At 42.8% G+C, this 20,458-nt stretch overlaps 1 protein-coding gene across 1 annotated transcript in view; it reads left to right on the plus strand.

Moving 5' to 3' along the window:
• Chrna7 (cholinergic receptor nicotinic alpha 7 subunit) overlaps positions 1-20,458 on the plus strand; it is a 124,075-nt gene that overhangs the window by 50,511 nt on the left and 53,106 nt on the right. The window contains exons 3-4 of the mRNA XM_052161490.1: positions 3,992-4,036; positions 15,090-15,199. Coding sequence (XP_052017450.1) covers positions 3,992-4,036; positions 15,090-15,199 — 155 coding nt within the window. The remainder of the gene's footprint in view (positions 1-3,991; positions 4,037-15,089; positions 15,200-20,458) is intronic.

Here is a 20,458-nt window from a genome sequence, read left to right on the forward strand (position 1 = left end):
CGTCACAAACTGACCTCAAACTTGCTGCATAGCTGAGGATCATCTTGAACTCCTGAATCTCCTGTCTCCACCTCCCAAGTTCTGGGGTTACAATTATCCGTCATCACAGTCAGCTAGTTTATAGTGTTTGTTCTGACAGACCTAGACCCAGGGTCTGTGTTGCTTGTGGGGTACCTCTGGTATGCTGTTGGTAAGAGTAATACACTCACTCTTAACCATGTTGGGATTGTCATCCTTCTCCCAGTGTGTGGCTAGTGTGGCATCTAGGCTGTAATAGAAGTAAATTGGCTGCCACATGCACAGATGCATGGGTGTTTAAATATAATCATATGCTGCAGAGAAGGCTTGTGGACTGATCTGTAGAGAATACTTATGAAGAGAGGGCATGAGGAACTGGTTTTCATCCCCATGTACATCTTGGCATTGTGATTGGCATCTATGTGGGCACTGGCCTGCTTAAGCATCCTTGTGCTGGAGGCTAGAGGGACATGGAGTACCATCTGTAGAGTCTCCTCTTCTTTCCTCTGGCAAACAAGAGCATGTGCAAGCTAGAGACAAGGAGGAGAATTCAGGACTGGTGGCATATCTGGGGCCTGCTCTGTGCATGGCTATGTCAGGAAGCAGGGTAAGTGGCCTATCCTTGAGTGGAGTTGGGGAACAGTAGCCTGGGCAGAGGGGGAGAGACGTGATTTTGGGACTGCCTTTTGAGCAACTTTTCAGGCAGAGGAGATGGATTTATCTGTAAGCAACTCATGGTCTGGCAAGAGAGATATTTTTCCAGGATCGCTTATGCCACCTTCCCATAAGACCCTTTTGAGGTTAGGGTGGAGGTTAGCTCATAAGCCCGCTTTCCCAGGAGGCTGAGGTCTGTCGATAGTGTACATTATGTATGGTCAGGTGAGGAAAGATTGGGCACAGGGTTAGCTTCTATGGTGCCTTGGCAGGCAGGGCTGTCAGGAGGGATCATGGCTAGGGTAGACATGGTAGACATGAGAGGATCCACATGCTGTATTGTTGAGAGATCCTAGCATGTAAAAGCGAAGGTTAATAGTATGTTAAAGAGAATATTACATTGGATAAAATCCATCTCCACTAACTTAAGGACCCTGTTTGTTTTTTTCTCTCAGTGGAGGTTTATTCTTTGCCTAGGTGGGTCATCATTAACTTAATCCCACCTCACCTTATGTTCTAGGAGCTCAGGAGCAATGATAAGTGACCACTGTGCACCTCCGTGTGATGGCTGTAGTGGGAGGAGTCCACCAGGATTTCCTGAAAGTATGCAAACTTGGCAGGACCATAACTTGTAGAAAAAGTATGGACTTGTGGGTTGGCCCTGTGTGAGGTGCACTGATCATCTTTGTAAGCAAACTGGCATATGTATATGTTTGGATGTGCACACATGTGCCTGGATGGGCAGGAGGCTGAATAGTGTGATGGGAAGGTAAGGAGACCTTGCCACTGGACCAATGGTAAATGGAGAGTGGCAGCATCCTGCCTGGTCCTGGGTTTCCTTGGCAAACTGGTGTGTACCGCTCTGTCTGGCACTGCTGTGCTGCCAGGTGCTGGCTGGCTGCTGCTTGTTGATTACAGTTTGAAGTGCTGTGCTTTCATCCCATGCTGCTACACAGTAAGGAAATCCAGTGTCATTCTAATGAGGTTTCTGTCCAGACTCTGGAAAGAAGAAAGACTTTTAATTAGATTGGTAGTAATTGAGCTCCCAAACCACAGAAGCCTCTCTCGGGAGAGGCAGGCACAAATGCAATTATAAGAAGGAAAGACACCTGAATGAAATTCTCGCTAACTCTTAGTCTATTAGTAACAACAGCTGCCTAATAACTTGAGGCAACAGATACACATCCTGAAGAACTTAGAGATATACATGCCAAAGAACTTAAGTAGTGCTTCCCAAGAATGTTGGTGATTGATCCGAAATGGGAGCATTGTTATGGTTACAGTTTACATAGCTCTATCGGGGAACATTTGCTTAGAGCAGAGCATGGGACATGTTAACCTGTGGTAGTGATCTATTACTAAACATTGTGGCACGTTTTAGTATAGAAAATAGTTGTATTTCTTACCTTGATCAAACTGTAGTTTCTTTTGGAGTTCAGTCCTGGCTTGGGGATACCCTGGTGCTTTGCCCTATGTCCCTCCACACACAGCCAAATCTTCTCTTTCATAGCTGCTCAGACTTGCCCATCACACCTCCAGTGGTACCCAATAGATGAGCATTTGAGCCCAGGGGCATTTGTGTAGCAACTTCTTGCTGCTAATTCCTTATATGTGGGCTACATTTTATTTTCCTTAAGGGTCAGTGTTCAGTGCTCATGTGCATGCCCAGCCACTGACTAATCTGGAAGACACCCTGTGCTTTTATGCTGTGGATCAGATTTGAATGCAGGTTTGTCAGTGAACCCAGCCAGGGCAATTCCTGATACAATAATTAAAGGTGTCCACTTCTGGGCAGGTTTGCATGAATGCTTTTCCTGGAGGGTATTGGTTGCTAGTTTTCAGAGTCATTTATGTTGGAATTAAGGATTCCAAACTGACTGACATCATTCTCAGTATAACTTGTTACCTTACATGTTTTAATTTAAATTTCTTCTTATGAGTGAAGAGTGTTTTGTTTGCATATATGTGTGTGTGTGTGTGTGTGTGTGTGTGCATACACATATATATGTGTATGCACACACACACACACACACACACCACTTGTGTGCCAGAGAGGGCAGAAGAGGGCATTCAATCCCATGGAACTGGAGTTACAGATGGCTACAAGCTGCTGTGTGGGTATGGGAAATGGGACCCAAATCTTTCAGAAGAGCAGCCAGTGCTCTTAACCACTGAGTGAACTTTCTAGTCCCTCTCTGCACTTGCATTTTGCTGACACTGCTGGGTGTGGCCAGCTGTGAAAAAGGGGTGGTGGAAATACTTCATTTAATGAGACTCTTAGATTCTGTTCTAGTCAGGTTTCTGGCACTGGAATAAATACCTGAAATAATCAACTTATAAAGAAAAAAAAGTTGGCTCACAGTTTTTGAAGCCCCAGTCTGTGGGTAGCTGTTTCCATTGCTTTTGGCTTCTAGTGAGACAACACATCATGGTGGAAGCCTGTGGCAGAGGAAAACTGCTTACTCATGGCCAGCATGGGAAAGGGAAGAGGAAGAAGAGGCTGGCATCTCAATGTGTCTGGAAAGTGCATGCTCCACGTCACCCGAGAACCTTCCCATTGACCCATCTTGTACTACTGTCTCCCAGTAATGCCAAGGTGGTGCTGGTGCCTTTGGCATGGGGGCTCTCAGGGGAGACTTACGACCCTAGACCCAAGTGTAGGAGATGTACAGTGCCACAATCACGCCATGGTAATTGCACACTCCCAAACTCCTGGGTGGTATGTTGACTCCATTCCTGGCTAGATCCTATTTTGGAAATGAAGAACTGGACTTTGAAATCAGAAAGATAAAAGTGTGTTGAGCCCATTGTACGGTTGTCTTACCTTCCCCATCCTTAGTTTACTCCTCTTATTTGTGTTTATATTAGAGGTGTCAAGGGTCTAACATTTTGTCAGCTGGTTAGAAAAGAGGAGGGATAAAGCAATCATAGTGACCCATCAGACCCTTAATGTGAGTTAGGAGCTCCATACGACCTGCCTCTTCCTGGGATGGGGGTGTGGTATAAAAAGATAAATAGCCAAGGCCTTAGCTGGCATCATTTCTGATAGTAGGCTGGCCTGACTTTAATTTTCTTCTTTATATTTTGCTGTCCTTTGTAAGTGCTCTGTAATAAATGTGCATTACTTCAGAATAAATAGAAAAGCTTGACTCTGGGGAAATATTACTGGCATAGATTTAGAAGTGCCTGGTGAATTTTAATTTCCACATACAACAATTGATCCCCAAAGTCAGATTTGTACATGAATAATTGTATCGTGGCTTCTTTTGTGATGCATATAAGTCATATTTATATCACCTGTTTCTTTTTGTTTTTGAAGGATGAGAAGAACCAAGTTTTAACCACCAACATTTGGCTACAAATGGTAAGTTCAGATACCACTTACCTGCCTGTTCCTGCCTTCTGTGCATGTGCTCAAATTACATGGAGAGAAGTTCCTAAGGGGGCCGAGGCTGGTGCTCTGACCCATCTGGCCAACTGGGAGTGCAGGAGGACCGCATGCAGTCTGTCATGTTTGATAGGATGGAACCGAGGGTGAGAGCCTGATACCAGCAGGACTCTGAGCTTGCTTGTATGTCACTGCTAGATGATCTCAGGACATTTTAAAACACTGCATGCCAGAGAAATAATCAGATGCAGGGTCACAGCTAGAGATGGATGGTCTGTGCTATAGCTGCTCCCTAGCTCATAAGTACCTCTCCTGTTGTCTGTATGCTCCAGAGCCACATGCTCGGAGGGAACCAAGGGACCCTTAACCGTGGTGTTCACACTCCATGCTGTGGACTGAGATTCTTCAAGAGTCTTGAAAGGATACAGATGTTAAGCATCCATGGTTTGAAAGTCCACAATCAGAAAATGCTCTGAAGCACAAAACATTTTGATTGTTAGAGGGACATTCAAAATGTTTCATATTTTGAGGACTTTGTGATTTGGAATTTTCAGATCTGGAAAAATCTATGCAAACTACTCCCAAATCCCCAATTCCCCAAATCTGAAAAATCATTGGCTACTAGCATTTTTGCACAAAAAGGATATTCATCTTGTATTTTATCCTTGAATTTTTGCTTTGACATGCAGATTTTTAATCTAAATTATTTAATTGCAAAATATATAAGTTCCATCAAATTGTGAATATTAGAATCTGAGTTTTAAATGGTCTGTCTCTAATTTAGGTGGAGTTTTTAATGCCACTGTAATTTTGTACACATATAATTTTTACAAGCACAGCCCCCCATCTCTCTCATCTATTTTACATCTGTTCCTTTCCTCTGTGTGTCTTCCTTTCTTGCTTTCTTCTCCCTCTTTTCCTCTCTTCTTCCTCTTGATTTAGGTTCTTCCTTTTCACTTCTTTCCCTCCTTTTTGTTTTAAGACAGGGACTTGTTATGTGGTTCAGGGTGTCTTTGAACTCCCAATCCTCCTGCTTCACCACCCCACACTCTGTGAGTACAGGCAAACATCAGCACGTGTGCTTGTGCGCTTGAGTATCTAGTGCATTTTTAAGATTAGGTTTTTGTCCTATTGCAAAATGTTTTATTTGAAACTCCATTAATCTAGATTTTTCTCAAATGTAAATATTTATGAAACATCATCATTCCTTTAGGCCATAGTACATTAAAAAAAGGTCTTCTGAACTGATTTAAGGATGCTAATATTGTTATATAACTCATCAAAGTGATATGGATTACAAAGTTTAAACATTTTCTTATTGGAGATTCTAGTCTATCAAAGATGACACTTTGATTTCAATTGATTTTTGCATCTATAGTGACTTTTTATTTCTAGAAATGAGGGGCTGATGCAGTCATGGCCTTTGTTCTATCACTGACTTATTACAGATGCAGGGGCCTGCAGAGTTGGTAATAAATGGTCTTTGTGCTGCCCTGTTACTCAGTTCCTTAAACTTCTCTTCAAATGTGTGTCAGCTGACAAACTGATTAGTTTCTCCTTTTGTTGTTGCTGAGAAAAAAACGTTAAAGGAGTTAAACCCATCTGAAGTTTGGAAATATTTGGTAATTCATGTGGACTGATCCTGCGGATTGGCCCCTTGCTTGGTTCTTGAGTCTGTGGCACCAAAATAGGACACTGATAAATTGAGGTGAGCCCGTCTTGTAGTGCAGTGCCAAGAGAAGCAATAGCAGAGGCAGAGGAGATGACTGGGTGGCTCTTGGCAGGTGAAGTTTCTAGGGAACCTGTGGATAGTTGAGAAGCTAAAGCAGGTGCTGGGGGCACACTTTGCTACAGAAGATGCCCTATCACTGAGCTATCTGTATCAATAATGTGGCGCTTTGGTGGTAATCCCATGTAAATGAAACAACCTAGCCTACCTGCTCATGTGTGCCCCGCTCCTGGCCTCCTTTGTTTATGCCTAGATATGTGGCATGTTGAAAGGCCAGCTACATCCTCCAAGGTGCTCCTCCCACCTCTTGCCTCTTCCAAAGTCATCATAATCTAGCTGAACAGCAGCCCATCTGCTCAGACCTGGAAGCCCAGTGCAGCAAATTCTGGTAGCTCACCTTTCAAATCAGTTCCTGGATCTAAGCATTGCCCATGGCTCCCCACTGGTCTCAGTCTGCCTTTCTCACCTCCCTCTGTATATCTTACAGCCAGTCTTCCTGTTCTGACCCTTTTCTTCCCTGGTTGTGTTTGTTCTCAATGCAGGAGCCAATTTGACCTAAGTGAAAAGAATCAAACAAACAAACAAACAAACAAACAAAAAACCCCAAACACAAAACAAAAACAAAAACAAAACAAAAACACAAAAAAACAATGAGTGCCTGTAGGCTCGGACCCCTCCCCTTCTGGGGTTCCTGGTCTCCCCTGATAATCTACAGCTGAAGGCAGTGAGGGTCCCTTCCCTGCTTACATCTGCTCTCTTACATTCCCTCTGCATTCTCCTTCCTTGCTGTGCTTCCTGCTGTCGTGATGTTATCCATACATGTTGCTCAAGAATGACCTGGGATTTTACATTTACCTAGAAAGCCACATGACGGGTTCCCTTGCATTCTTTTGTTGTCTCAAACACCACCACTTCAGTTGCTTCTTCCAAACCTTCTTGTGCTATATTCAGTTTACTCTGTTTATCGCCCCTCCGTCTCTCTTCACTACTGTGAACTGAGATCGTGTTAAACAAATGCTCTACCACCAAGCTATGATCCCGCCCCTAATGTGTCCTCTTTGTTGTTCTTTTCTCCCAAGGAACTTCTCACCCTCCAGTACACATAGTACCCACTTCTCCCTATGCTCCTTGCCTCCAGGTCTGTCTCCCTCTGACTATCAGGTATCCTGTCCTGGGGTTGAACTCCAATGTCCGGTTCCTAGTCCACTGTCTCACTTGTAATAGGCACAGAGTAACTTTTGTTGAAGGAATGAACAAGCCCAAAACTCTGAATCAGCCTGGGGCAGGGGGAGTAAATATGATTCACACTAAAGCCAGCTCCTCCTTACATAACAATGGGATGCTTGAGTTAGTTGAAGTTCTGAGAACACTGGGAGATGATGGCTGTTTTCCTGGGACCTGTGAGAAACAAAACAAAAACGGCAAAAACACAGGTGTCTCTTTCCTTTTTTTTAAAAAAAATGTCGCTGGTTCTGGTGGCGCAGGCCGGTAGGATTTGCTGAAGGAGGCAGAGGCAGGAGGATCTGGAGTTCGAGGCCAGCCTGGACTACACACTTTTTTGGAGTTGCAAATTGGTACAACCACTCTGGAAATCAGTCTGGCGGTTCCTCCGAAAACTGGGCACCTCACTTCCAGAAGATCCTGCTATACCACTCCTGGGCATATACCCAGAGGATTCCCCACCATGTAATAAGGATACATGCTCTACTATGTTCATAGCAGCCCTATTTATAATTGCCAGATGCTGGAAAGAACCCAGGTATCCCTCAACAGAAGAGTGGATGCAAAAAATGTGGTATATCTACACAATGGAGTACTATTCAGCCATTAGAAACAATGAATTCACGAAATTCTTAGGCAAATGGATAAACCTAGAGAACATCATACTAAGTGAGGTAACCCAGACTTAAAAGGTGAATCATGGTATGCACTCACTAATAAGTGGGTATTAACCTAGAAACCTGGATTACCCAAAACATAATCTACACATCAAATGAAGTACAAGAAGAAAGGAAGAGTGGCCCCTGGTTCTGGAAAGACTCAGTGAAACAGTATTCAGCAAAACCAGAACGGGGAAGTGGGAAGGGGTGGGTGAGAGGAGAGGGGGAGAGAAGGGGGCTTACAGGACTTTTTGGGAGTGGGGGGCTAGGAAAGGGGAAATCATTTGAAATGTAAATAAAAAATATACCGAATAAAAAAAAATTAAAAAAAAAATGTATCACCCTCTATGACCCTGATTGGATAGTTATTTGCTGCGTAGTTCAGGGAGGCATTGAACCTGAGTTGATTCTCCTGCTTCAACGCCCCCCCCCCCACCATATGCACACACTACATACACACCAAGGGCTAGTATTGTACCCCACAATGCCATTCTATAGAGAGAAATATGTGCCATGGACAGGCTGATAGACATCTGTCCCTGTACCTACCTCCCTGACTCTCAAAAACTGATTGCTCTCCAGCAATGTCTCAGACATGGCAAGTGATTTTAAAGGGGGCCTGGTTTCCAGGAAAATTGTAGCAGGACTATTACCATGCTGAGTTCAGACATTTCGTCAAAAACACCTGTTTTCTGAAGGGGATCACTAGAGACCTTTAGATTTCTTTGAAGCACAGGGTAGTGCTAATTAAGAGCTGCATTTGCAGAAATATCTAAAATTTCACTTTTTAAATCCCATTTACTTATTGAACTCACCACTGGGAGTGCCTGCTTTGTAGAAGGCGTTGGCCAGAGCCATGGGAGAGCCACTTAGAAATGTATTACCCATATTTCCTCTTTCAGCCTTTTCCAATCAGGCTGTGCAATTAACTCATTTAAAGAAAGGTTAAGCACCAAGAGATGATAAATGTTTGAGGAGATGGGATGCTAATTACCCTGATTTGATCATTATACATTGATATAGACGTGTACTATATTAGCATGCTGTACTTATAAATATGTGCAGTTGCGTGTCAGTTGATTTTTACTTAATCACAAAAATAAAAGTGGTCATGATAGCAAGTCCCGATGTTTCTCTGGAATAGTGTAAGAATGGGTGATATACAGTGCAGGTCACCGGTGGGATCCATCCTGCTTTATCAAAAGGGAAAACAGATCAGCCTGACTCTTCTGAAGGGAAGCTGTGCAATGCTGGCACTACTGTGTGTCCCTGCATTAGGGCAGCCTACCCAGGTAAGCCCTGCCCTAGGCAGTGTGTGCCCATAAGAGATTGAGTGTTGACACTGATCTGGAAACTGATATGATGCCTCAGGTGGTGGAGGGCTTGGACACTGCCTCCCTACTGCATTTTCAAAGACACCACCCCCCCCCCCCAAATCTTGGGTTTAAAACAATATAAACAGTTTAAAATAATATAAACAGTTACCATTGAAAAGCTGTGCCCTGTGCTCTTGCCTCAACCTGGCATTGCTTTGAGTAAGTCCTGGTTGCAGGGTGAACATTGGCCCTGCATGTTACCAAGGGCAGGTGTAGGAGTTTCCTTGGGACAATTGATAAACAGTCATGTGCTGATTTTTATTTCTGTGTTCCTTGGCCACTCACCTGCCTGGCCTGACATAGCCTTGATATTACTCATGGAAAAGAATGAGGCTCAGTCTGGAAGGAAGCAGGGCCAGAGTTCCCAGGGGAGTCTCAGCATCAGCGAGGGCAGGAGGCAGATGGATTGTCAGGGAATGACTTTTAGCACTGGGTCTCAGTTCCCAAAGCCTCATTTCACTAAGTTCTGTTCTGAAATCTGATACACATAATCTTTTCTCCAGGGTGTTTCTACTCTGCAGTCAATTTTCTGCAAATTATAGATTTTTCAGTCCAGTCAAAATGGTAGAGTCACAAAAGTTTTTTAAAATTAAATTCCCCTTGACCTACCCCTTGTGGATTTTCTTATCCTTTTTCCCAGCTGTCTTTCATTTCGCATGATTGAGATTATTCCAAGAGCCTGAAGAATACTGAGTTGCTGATTTCTGAGAGTCTCTTCCTACCCTGAGGGTAGGGGCGGAAGCTGGTGGGAGATTCTTTCTGCAGAGGTTTTATCATTTCAGGAAACTGTTAGACATCTTTGATCTAATGTGTGTGAGGATATGACAGAGGACATTTCAGCTTCTACAGAAACACTGGAACCTTCTGGATGCACACATTTTCTTTTTAAAAGATCCTTTTCTTTTTTAGAACATCAGCCCTTTTGCCTTAGGATTTGATCATCTTTCAGTACTTACTCTCTATTTTTAGACTCCTAATTCTAATTATAGTAATAATAGCATTCACATCACAGATTATTAGATTGTAAACCATAATTAGTTCTAAACTGCTTCCCTTTTAATTTTCTGCATTTATTATCTGTGGAGCAGAAATACCACTCATTGTGTTTACACATTAGCCAGCAATATGCTGCTGGTGGGTGTGGGGTGGGGTGGGAGGGCGGTGGGGGGTGGGGGTGGGGGGCTGGCCTGCAGCTGTGACCAGGTGAGCGGCACTGAACATCACAGAGACAGAAAAATGCCCGCAGGAAAAGTGGGGGAGGGACTCACATCCTTCCTTTGAGTCAAAACACTTGACCAGGTGAATTTTTGCCCAAATTGGGTGATGTTGTCTGATGTTGTCTGACCCCAATTATATGATGTCATTTTTAATACCTACAGCAAATTTCTAACCCAGCTGGATGGATATCCATTAAATTCGATTTTTATATTGTCCGTCTTGAGTTAATATCCAAATCTAGAAGTTCAAGGTCTGTGTCCCAGGAGGTTGCTACTACATCAAAAACATGTTGCAAATGTGTTGCTCTGGATACCTACGCCCACTATACTGCCTCTAACCCAAAGGTTCTATAGCTTTGGCTATCAGGTACACATTTACTGGTGTTGGCTCTAAACGATGCTGCTCAGAAGCAGGTGTGTAAGAGGCACTAGGGCAGGTGTTGAGGGGGCGATTACCCTGCTCCTCAGGACATGCCACCCTTCCGTGCATGTGTGTGCACTCACGTGCATGTGTGTGCACTCACGTGCATGTGTGTACACTCATGTGCATGTGTGTGCGCTCACCAGGAGCTTCACTGCACCTTGCACACAAGTTTGTCTGCTTCAGTCTCCAACCTCATCTCCCAACTCCGGACTTGAGGATGAGATGGAGTTTGTCATCCCTGCACTCCAATCAGGCAGTTCCTTCCTGAAACTGAGAGGAGGTCCAACCCCCAAGCTGCTGCATTAGCATAAACTCAGATATGGTCCAAAGGATGATTTTAGCAAAAGATATTCCTGTCCCTCAGTAAGTTTCGAGAGTTTAAGGAGCTCTGTACAAAGAAAACCAAATATATTTCTCATTACATTGCAATATATTTTGAAAGGAAACAAAACTATTTTCATTCTAAAAGATTTTTACTTTTTGAGAATTTCATGTATTAGTATTGTGTATTTATATCATTTCAAATTCTACCTCCATCAACTTTTTCTGTGTCCTTATCCACTCCTCTTCAAGTTATTGACCTCTTATACTTCAATTATTACAAACACACAGACATACTAAAGAGACAGAGAAAGTGAAGGGGCTGGAGAGGGAGAGCGTGCACACATATGAACCTTACAGGGTTCCAAGTATTGTTGCTCGTATGTGTATGTGTGTTAGGGATGACCATAGGTAACCTATCAGGTGGCTGGTGCCTGGATAAGTTTGAGTTTTCTCTCAGTAGAATGGGACTTTGTGAGACTTCCCCATATGTTAGCATGTCAGTGAGTGGTGTGAATATGTCTTCTCCATCTTCTGTGATGTTGCATGAGTCTTGGATATAGGGATTTGTTGTAGGTTGGGATTAGGAACTCAACCACCTGTTGCTTTCTGCATTTTGGCTGGTTTCTGTAATGATCTCTGTCTGCTTCATAAAGAAGGTTATTTGATGAGGGATGAGAGCTACACTTACTTACCTGTGAGTATAAGTATTTAGAATGCAACTAGAAAGTGTGTCAGTTTAGAGAAATAGACGTGGTATGTTCTTCTTTAGGGTTCACAATCTCACTAGCTATTGGGTGGCTGGCTAGATTTCCAGTACCAGGAGTGAATTTCCTCCTCTTGAATGGGCCTTTAGTCTAATTATAAAGCCTGTGGTTACTCCCAAGAAATGAGTGCTGCTATTTTACCTTCAGGGCAATCTTGCCTCTCTGATTATTGTTTTGTTTTCTAGGCTCTAAAGCTGGGTAGGACTACTGACTGTTTTTAGTCCTTGGTAGTTTCATAGCACCTTCATATATTATGAGAGCTAGGCATTAGAAAGACAGCTTCCAGGCTGCTTCTAGCTTGATTTTTCTAAATCCTATGTCCAACCAAAGTGTGTAGTATCTTCAGAATTACATTTTACCTTCAAGGTCTTAGGGGGAAAACAAGAGCAACATCAATAATCTATATTGTTTTGAGCATTGTTGGATTCCTTTGACAAAGAACTGGAAGAGAGGAGCTTTCACCTTCTCCATCCAGCTGTTCTCATGTCATGTACACACACACACACACACACACACACACACACACTCACACCAAATTTAAATAAAAGTTCCCTGAAAACTCAAGACATGTTCATAGAGGATCCAAGTGTTAGAAATATGAGTCTGCACAATGGTACATGACATACATTCTCATATTACCACCTCCCCTTCCCTCTGTCACCTTACAACCCACACACTCTTCATTCTAGGGCTGTTAAGGAATATCTCTGTCTGGTTCATTCATGTGGTTTCTTAGGGGCTGCCATATTGAAAGGTTGCTAAATGCTCTTCATGGAGAGATATGCCTTGGGCTCCTATCCTCATTGACCCAAGATCTAAGTGGCAGGAAATGATTTGAGAACATATGTCCATTTCTTCTAAAGCCTGACTGCAAAAACCTCATTTTTTCTAGGAAGTTCCCAATAGGTTCTCATGTTGTGTTAGTTTTCCCTACTACACCCTCCATGCTTTTCACACTACTGCTTGTACCTCAGCTATTGGAGATGCTGTAGCCCTGTATCATGTAGTGTTCTATAAAGTGAAAGCATTGTTTTCTAAATCTATCATTTGTTGTTTGCCTATAAGAACCACATGATTTTGCCCTGCTGCTAAAGGCATGGCCTCATTTTACCCTTCTTTTTTCCTGAGGGGATGCGTACACTTGGGGAATTGAAGCTCAGAGAAGATAATTCAACCTCCTGCATTTTTACAGCAAATCTCACAGTCCAGGTTTATCTGCTTCTAAGGTTTCTTGTAGCCATTCCTCCCCACTACTTGCTAGGACAGGTTGGTTTCCACATTAGAAAAAAATAGCATGCACAGAGCAGCACCTTCAGAGACTTCATCCAGTCTGTGATGTTATGGCTAAAGGCTTGTAGTACAAAGACATTGCTTTTGAAGAACCAATCCTGAGGCATCCCAGAGGGTCTTTCACTTGAGGTCTGATGACACAATTGAGTTTTGATTCAGTGACCAACTTAAATCCAGAGCAGTCAGAGCTCTCTTCTGTGTCATCACATTGACAGAGTTGGATTGTGGCTAGGCAGAAGTCACACATACAGTACTGAGCAGGCAGAATAACAGTGATGTCACCTGCCACAAGACAATGGAGCACCCACAGCTGAGTGTGCCCAGAAGCTAGAGGATGTAGGGAAAGATGGGAGGTGTGGGGCACCTCTGAGATGCTACTACTAAGTGGTCTTATGTTTGAATAAACAGACGATCCCACTCCCTGACTTTGCCACTCATATATCATGTCACAAGACTTAGGAGATGGGTCCTTTCTGTCCTGCTAGTGTGTCTTCAAGGGTAGTTCTTGGAACCTCAGCCCCTATGGGCACAATATTGGTCACTGTGATTAACTCAGAGTAACATTCCAGGGTTAAGAATAAGATGGAAGTGCTTTGACACAGAATCGGGGAGAGAACTAAAAGGAAACATAGAACTAAGCACCAAATGGAGCAGGTTGTTACAAACGTGGTTCAGCAAACCACTTGAATGAGCCAGAACTTCCTCAGTGTTCCACCTACCCCATAAATCTCATCAGCTAAGGACCCTATAGGACAGATGTTGATGTTCCAGTCATGCCGCTGCATGCTGAGTTAATTTAATATCCTTGTTTGGTGAGGTCCCCAGTTGTGAATAGCGTTGTTCTCTGACTTTGGATTACTCCACTTCTGATATAGACTTTTAGAACACTGTGGGTCCTCCTGAAGATGGGCCAGACCTTTGAGACCTGTCCATGGATTTTTGTTGCCAGAATCAGAAGCTGTAGACCCACAACACTCATCTGTATATTCCAAGTCCAATAGCTCTGACAATTTTGTTCCTTACACTTGAATATTGTTTTATAACTTTACAGCAAACATATTTGGTCAGAAATCAAATCAAGCATGCTATATAACTGAAGCATTTATGTCTCTTATCATAAATATGTGGATAAGTTTTATGGCACAAATGAGATGTGTTTTATTATAGGGGTCACTATGATTCTAGATGGAGGTATAACACTACAAACAAACCTTCCTATATCCTGGAAAGTCTAGATCTTGCCACATGAATGTCAATAGTGACCCTTTAGAGTTGTTGGGCCATTTGCTGCCAGGCCTGAAATCTAAGGCTGATTGCTTGTCAGTGTGATAACTCTGCCATCTTGGTCCTGGGAATGGCTGGAGGTACCTGAGGACTGTAGGCTTTTCTGGGGTTGGCGATCACTCAGGAGGGCCTGACCCTGAGTTGCTGTCCTCCTGAGTGCTCCTTAGTCCTCATCCTTGTGTCTGTGTTCTGCTGCAGAGGCTCAGGGTTTGAGGTGTCAGCTTATAGTATCAAAAAAAAAAAATCAAAGATAATATTTAAGTATGCCCTCAGAAATTCTGAGAGGTTCTGCTTTATAAAACAAATGGCTGCATTTCTCTAGTTTGGTTTTGATTCCAATTGCAATACAAAAAAAATTGAATTTATTTTTTATTTTTTTCAAAATGGCCTTTCAGGGAAAACTTGGAAAGCAGAACCATTATTCATTTGGCTAGAAGTAACCAGTCCATTGGGGAGGAGAAGCCTAAGGCTAGAGGTGTGCAGTGAGCTGGAATTGCCTTTAATGCCATCATACAATTGTGGTCATGGTGACAGCAGGTCTCCAAATGCAATTTGTTATGCTAGTCCAGATCATTTTAGAAGGGATTATTTAATTCCCAGTTTCCTCACACTTTATAGATAACAACTTAGCCAAGGAATAGTGTCTGAATTCTTCTTGACTTTGAACTTTCCTAATAATTTCTTACGAGTAATATAAGTAACCCAGGGAAGAAATTGCCACTAATTCTCCATCTTTGTCAGTCTTGGACAGATCACTATTTGCAGTGGAACATGTCTGAGTACCCCGGAGTGAAGAATGTTCGTTTTCCAGATGGCCAGATTTGGAAACCAGACATTCTCCTCTATAACAGGTAAGCACACCTGACAGATGGGAAATGATCTTCACTTGCATGCATGTAGCGATAAAGCGGATTTGAGTATTTTACAGGAAAGCTGGCTATGTTATCTTTAATTTGGAACCATTGCTCCTTTTGAGGCTTTCCAAGTGGGCAGATCTCTGGGAGGCTGCTCTGTCTCTCTGCTAGCATTTGCATCTAAGTTGAGGTTGTCTCACCTGCTGCCAGAGATGCTCCATCTAAGGGGCTGCAATGTAGATACATAGGATTTCCCCTCATTTATAGGAATATAAAGCATTCTTATGGTAGGACATTTGCTTCTCTGAATGGCAGCCATCATAGTACACAGCAGAAGGTACCAGACCACAGGTACTTTGGAGACGACAGTTTAGACCTAGGTTCTCATCTGATTTGTTCCTCATTGTACACTGAGTGTCTGTTGGATTTTGACCGAGATCTGCAGAACATGCTTCTCAGAGAAGCATGTGCACAGGCTAAAGAAGATCTGTAAGAGTCAGGTAATATGGATGACACTCAGGTTCTTAAATTAGGGGCAGAAAATAAAGGGATTCATTTGTAATTCAAGGAAATGTGATTTGCAGACAAGATGGCCAAAAAATAGTAAGTTTTAGGCAGGTTTAAGTTCTAGAAGTGCCGAATTACTTGTCATGGCCATGTAGACTTAGTAAGGGAGCTATGAACATCTCTGCCCTAAACAGGATGACCGGTATGATGTCCTCAAAGGGGAAGGTACCAAAAGATCATTGTTTCTTTGCCCCTGTCTTTGGACAGAGAGGAACCCAGGTGCTCCTGACTCAGAGTACTGTGACTGCCCAGCACTGCTCAGTGATCCCTGTGAGAACGTCTAGGGCAGCTGATTGGTTCCACCTGGTACTTCCAAACCATGGGCAGTTCAGTTTCTTGTATTCACATCTAATTGCAGTTTACCTTTCCCTTGGATGGCTGAATGCGCCTCTAAAAGTGAAAGCACTAGTTGTTTGCTTCCACTGTCAGTTTCTAAAGGAAGTTCAGATAACTGAGCTCATGGGATGTCCAAAGTCAGAATGACTCATACATTATTGAGTGGTTGAAACAGCTGGACCTTGGATCATCCATTTCCTGGAGACTGCACTGATATTCTGGGTCTGCTGTAGAACAGCACCGCTGGCCACTGTCTTAAACAGCAGACATTGTGTGCTCATGGTTTTGGAGGATAGATGAGTGAGCTGTAGGTGTAGCCAGGCTTGGCCTTTGTGTCTTTCTACCTGGATTAAAAGTATGAGCCTCTATAGGAGGATCAGCAGTCTCAATTAATCTGGATCCTTGGGATCTCTTGAACACTGGATCACCAAACAGGCAGCATCCACCAGCTGATATGAGGCCCCCAGCGCACATAGAGTAGAGGACTGCTGGGTCTGTGTTCATCCAGGGATGATGCACGTAACCCTCAAGAGACTGGAGGCCCCAGGGAGTTTAGAGGTCAGGTGGGGTGGTGGGTAGGGACATCCATGTGGAGACATCCCATGTGGGGGGAGGGGAGGAGGTATGGGATGTGGAATAGCCAGAGGGTAGACAGGGGTTGGCGGGGTGGGGAATAAAATATGGAGTGTATAAAAATAATTAATAAAAAATTATCGCAAAAACAAAACAACAGCAGCAAATAAGTATGAGCCTTCTTACTATGTCTGTGCATTGTCCCCTGTGCTATCTGATGCCCTAATGTCTTGCCAGAACCCTAATTTAGTGACCTTCTTAACTTTAAATACTACGCATGTATGCATGTGTGAGTGTGTGTGTGTTGGTCTCTTGCTATATAGTAAAAGATAGCCTGGAACCTGTAAAAGATATATAGTAAAAGATTTTGCTATATAGTAAAAGATAACCTAGACCTTCTTGCTTCTGCTTTTAAAGTGCTGGGCTTCCAAATATGCAACACCACACAACTCTTTAATTGACTCTTTTCTGGTCCTGTCTCTAAATACAGTCACATTACAGTACTAGGGTTTAGAATTTAAATGTAAAAATGCATGGAGAAACAATTTAAATTTCTAAGGAAATTTCTGCAGTGCATGCAGCATACCTAGTGGGGTCCTCGGCAGAGGGGGAACATTTTAGCACCAACATTCAGTGGTAGTTGGGTATTTATTTGTGGGAGGAGGATGATGTCACCTATCAATTAAAACTGTGTTTCACAGTTCCTGGTGTGTTTTATCTGAAAGTATGAATGTTTTTTAATGTAGTAGAATTTCAATAATGAGGCAATGAGAGATGGCTTTGTGGCTGTATGTAAGACTGTTAGCTGTAAAACGTGAAGTGTTTGATGATCTCAAACTTCTGGCTAATTGAGAATTACTAATTATCCTATATAATTAACTTCAAGGATCGTGGATAGGACAATTTCCACCTGGTACCAGGCTCTAGGAATGTGCCCCCTACAGAACACAGACCATAGTCTAGAATCCTGCTTGCATATTACCCTTTAGCAGCTTCCCTGTTAATTTTGCCATGTGCCTGGTGGTCATATCGGCACTACCCCTCTTGGAGCTCAGAAGGAACCTCAATGTTTCCTTTAGGTTTTCTAAGCAATCACTGTTACTGTTTGAATCTGAAATCTCTAACAGGCTCATATTTTGAAAACTTGATCGATGGCTGGTGGTGCTGTTATGGGAAACTGGAAAGTTTGGGAAGTAAGCTTAGCTGGAAGGAATATGTCACTGGGAGGGGGTCCTTTAGCATATGCTATCTCTCATCAGTTGCTGCCCACCATCTTTGATTTCTGGGACCCTGTAACATGAACATCTTTCATCTACCTGAAGTTCCTGAATCCACGATGTTCAGTCTTTTGGGCCCAAACGGCCATGAAGTAAACCTTCTGAGACAATGAGCCAAAAGAAATAGCTCCTTCCTTAAGTTGTTTCAGGTCTTTTTTCCAGTGCATCAGAAAAGTAACTAATGCAGTAGGACATATAAGTTCATGGCTAGATATCTTTTATACCCAGAATGTAAAATTCATATTTTATAGAGGCTTTTATTTAAGCCAGATGTAGACTTGTCTCATTTTTCTATTGTTACAGAGCAAACTACCTCAAACTGAGTGGCTTGAAAAAAAGTCAGACTCTTACTTTATTATTCTTTGTGATGCTTTGGCCTGAACAAACTGTTCTGCTTACATGACTGCTGCATGTGGCATTGCAGCCCCATTGTTACTGGGGCTGAGGGACACATAGTATTAGCCTGGGCTGACAGTCATGGCTGAGGACCACACCCCATGGTTTTATTCCTCAGTCCTTTTCCCCCAGTTTGATGGCTAGAGGTATTCTAAGAAGAGGTAAGTGGGGGATGCCATGTATCTAAGACTGAACACAGAACTCCCATAGCACCCACTCATTCCATTCCATTGCTCAGAACAGTCAGCAGCTCAGTCCATTCTTGTCTTTTTTGTCCCCAAATCTTCAAACTTGCAGAGTTTTACTCATTTTCCTCTTTTGGTGTGTTATGGGCATTCTCCTGTGTTCGCTGTCTGCCTCCCTTTCCTGCATACTCAAGAGAAACAGACTGATTTCACTTCCCTTGACTGCTTTCTACAAACTGTCCTTTCATCTTCACATGAGTAATGTAGTATGTGTGCTACTCAAAATACATACATATATACATATATACATAGACATACATACTACATACACTGTACAAAAGGAGGGCAAAAGATAAATGAAATAAAGGAAAGTAATCACATTAGCAACCCAGAAAACAAATGAACGAGTAAAAAAATTCAACACCAGAGATAGCAAGCACAGGTTTGTCTTCTGTAAATTCTTACTTTACTTACTAGGTAATTCTGAGAATGGTAAGTTTGATACTTTCTGTCTGTTTCAGGCACTCAATACGATGCTCTGTCCACAGACATACTGTGTAGTCCATCCACACATGGATAAAGGTGTTGGGGCTGTTCCCAAAGAAAGAGGTTAAGATGTCACCATTCTTGGAGATAATGTTAGGGCATCTGGAGATGTCTTGAAAACATAGTGAATTTCTTGTTCCAATTTGGTGTCTGAGTCCATGTGTGTAACACTATGGTTTTGAGATTGAATGCACTTTTCCCATGATTTAAGAGGCTGGCTAACTGTAAAACAGATATCTCTGCACCATTTCTAGAATGGGCTGATGCATTTTCTTGATAGATGGGGAACCAGTGATGTGGTGCCAGCCAGCAGGAGTACTGTGGGGGAAGGATGGGCGTTAATAAGAGCTCTGCTTGATGCTGATTCTAGTAGTTTCTCCTTCACTTTATTCTGCTTCACTTGGGGCCGTTAACTCAAGGAGTTTTCTGAACACAATCTAACTCAAAATGAACTGGACAATTACGGATATCTTGTCACAGTCCCCCCTTTTTTGGATGGCATTAAATGCCTTTCTGGTGTCAGTAGTCATTTCACAAAAGGGAATTCTGCATTGTGATGTAGACGTGGTTCCTGTTACTGCAAACAAATATTTCAGCTTTCCTAGGAATCTTATTTTTTTAATTGCCTAGTAAGAAAATTTTAGTAATAATAGGAAAATTTTTAATGAATATACTTAAAGTTGTCTTTGATAGCTATGATTTTGAGAGCAGCACTTGTGGTCATACATCTCTTTCAGAGACTGCGAGGAGCTATGTTTGCATATCTGCAGGAAAATATCTTTCTTCCTATGTCTCTGGGATCCCAAAGTTGATGGCAAACTTAAAGAAATGGCTGTGTGCTCCAGCCTGTTATGGTGTCTCATAGTGCTAACAAACGACACATCATTGGAACAGAATGTTTCCCCATGTGAAGAGTCTCATATTCTTCTAGAGTCAACTCAATATTGGAATGTCAGTGCATGCGGTTTATTAGGGAAGCGATACCAAGCAGTCCTGGGTAGGAGTGTAAGTGTGATGGGAAAGGGGGATGAAAGCAAGCATCAGTGTGGCAGCTGGGCTGTGCCCACTAGGAAATGCCATGTGCCTGTCTCACAGAGCTCTGGGAAACCTAGGACTAGGGTTTGTACAAAGCTGCTAGTTTCCTTGAACCTATTACCAACTTGCCCCAATACATGAACTGGAAAGTCTCTGGAGGAGCAGCTTTCGAGACCTTGGATGTAGGAAACACAGTTGTCAATGTTGTTTTTCCAACTCTATCCTAAAGGTCCATCCCACTTCGCCCAAACTCAGCTTCCAGTGGTTATCACAGCAGCAGAGTGAAGCATTGTGAATGGTAAGGAGGTTTCTTAGGACAGGCTTGTTAGAATAGGCGGGGT

The sequence above is a fragment of the Apodemus sylvaticus genome, chromosome 1 (genome assembly GCF_947179515.1).
Source record: "Apodemus sylvaticus chromosome 1, mApoSyl1.1, whole genome shotgun sequence".
NCBI lineage: Eukaryota > Metazoa > Chordata > Mammalia > Rodentia > Muridae > Apodemus > Apodemus sylvaticus.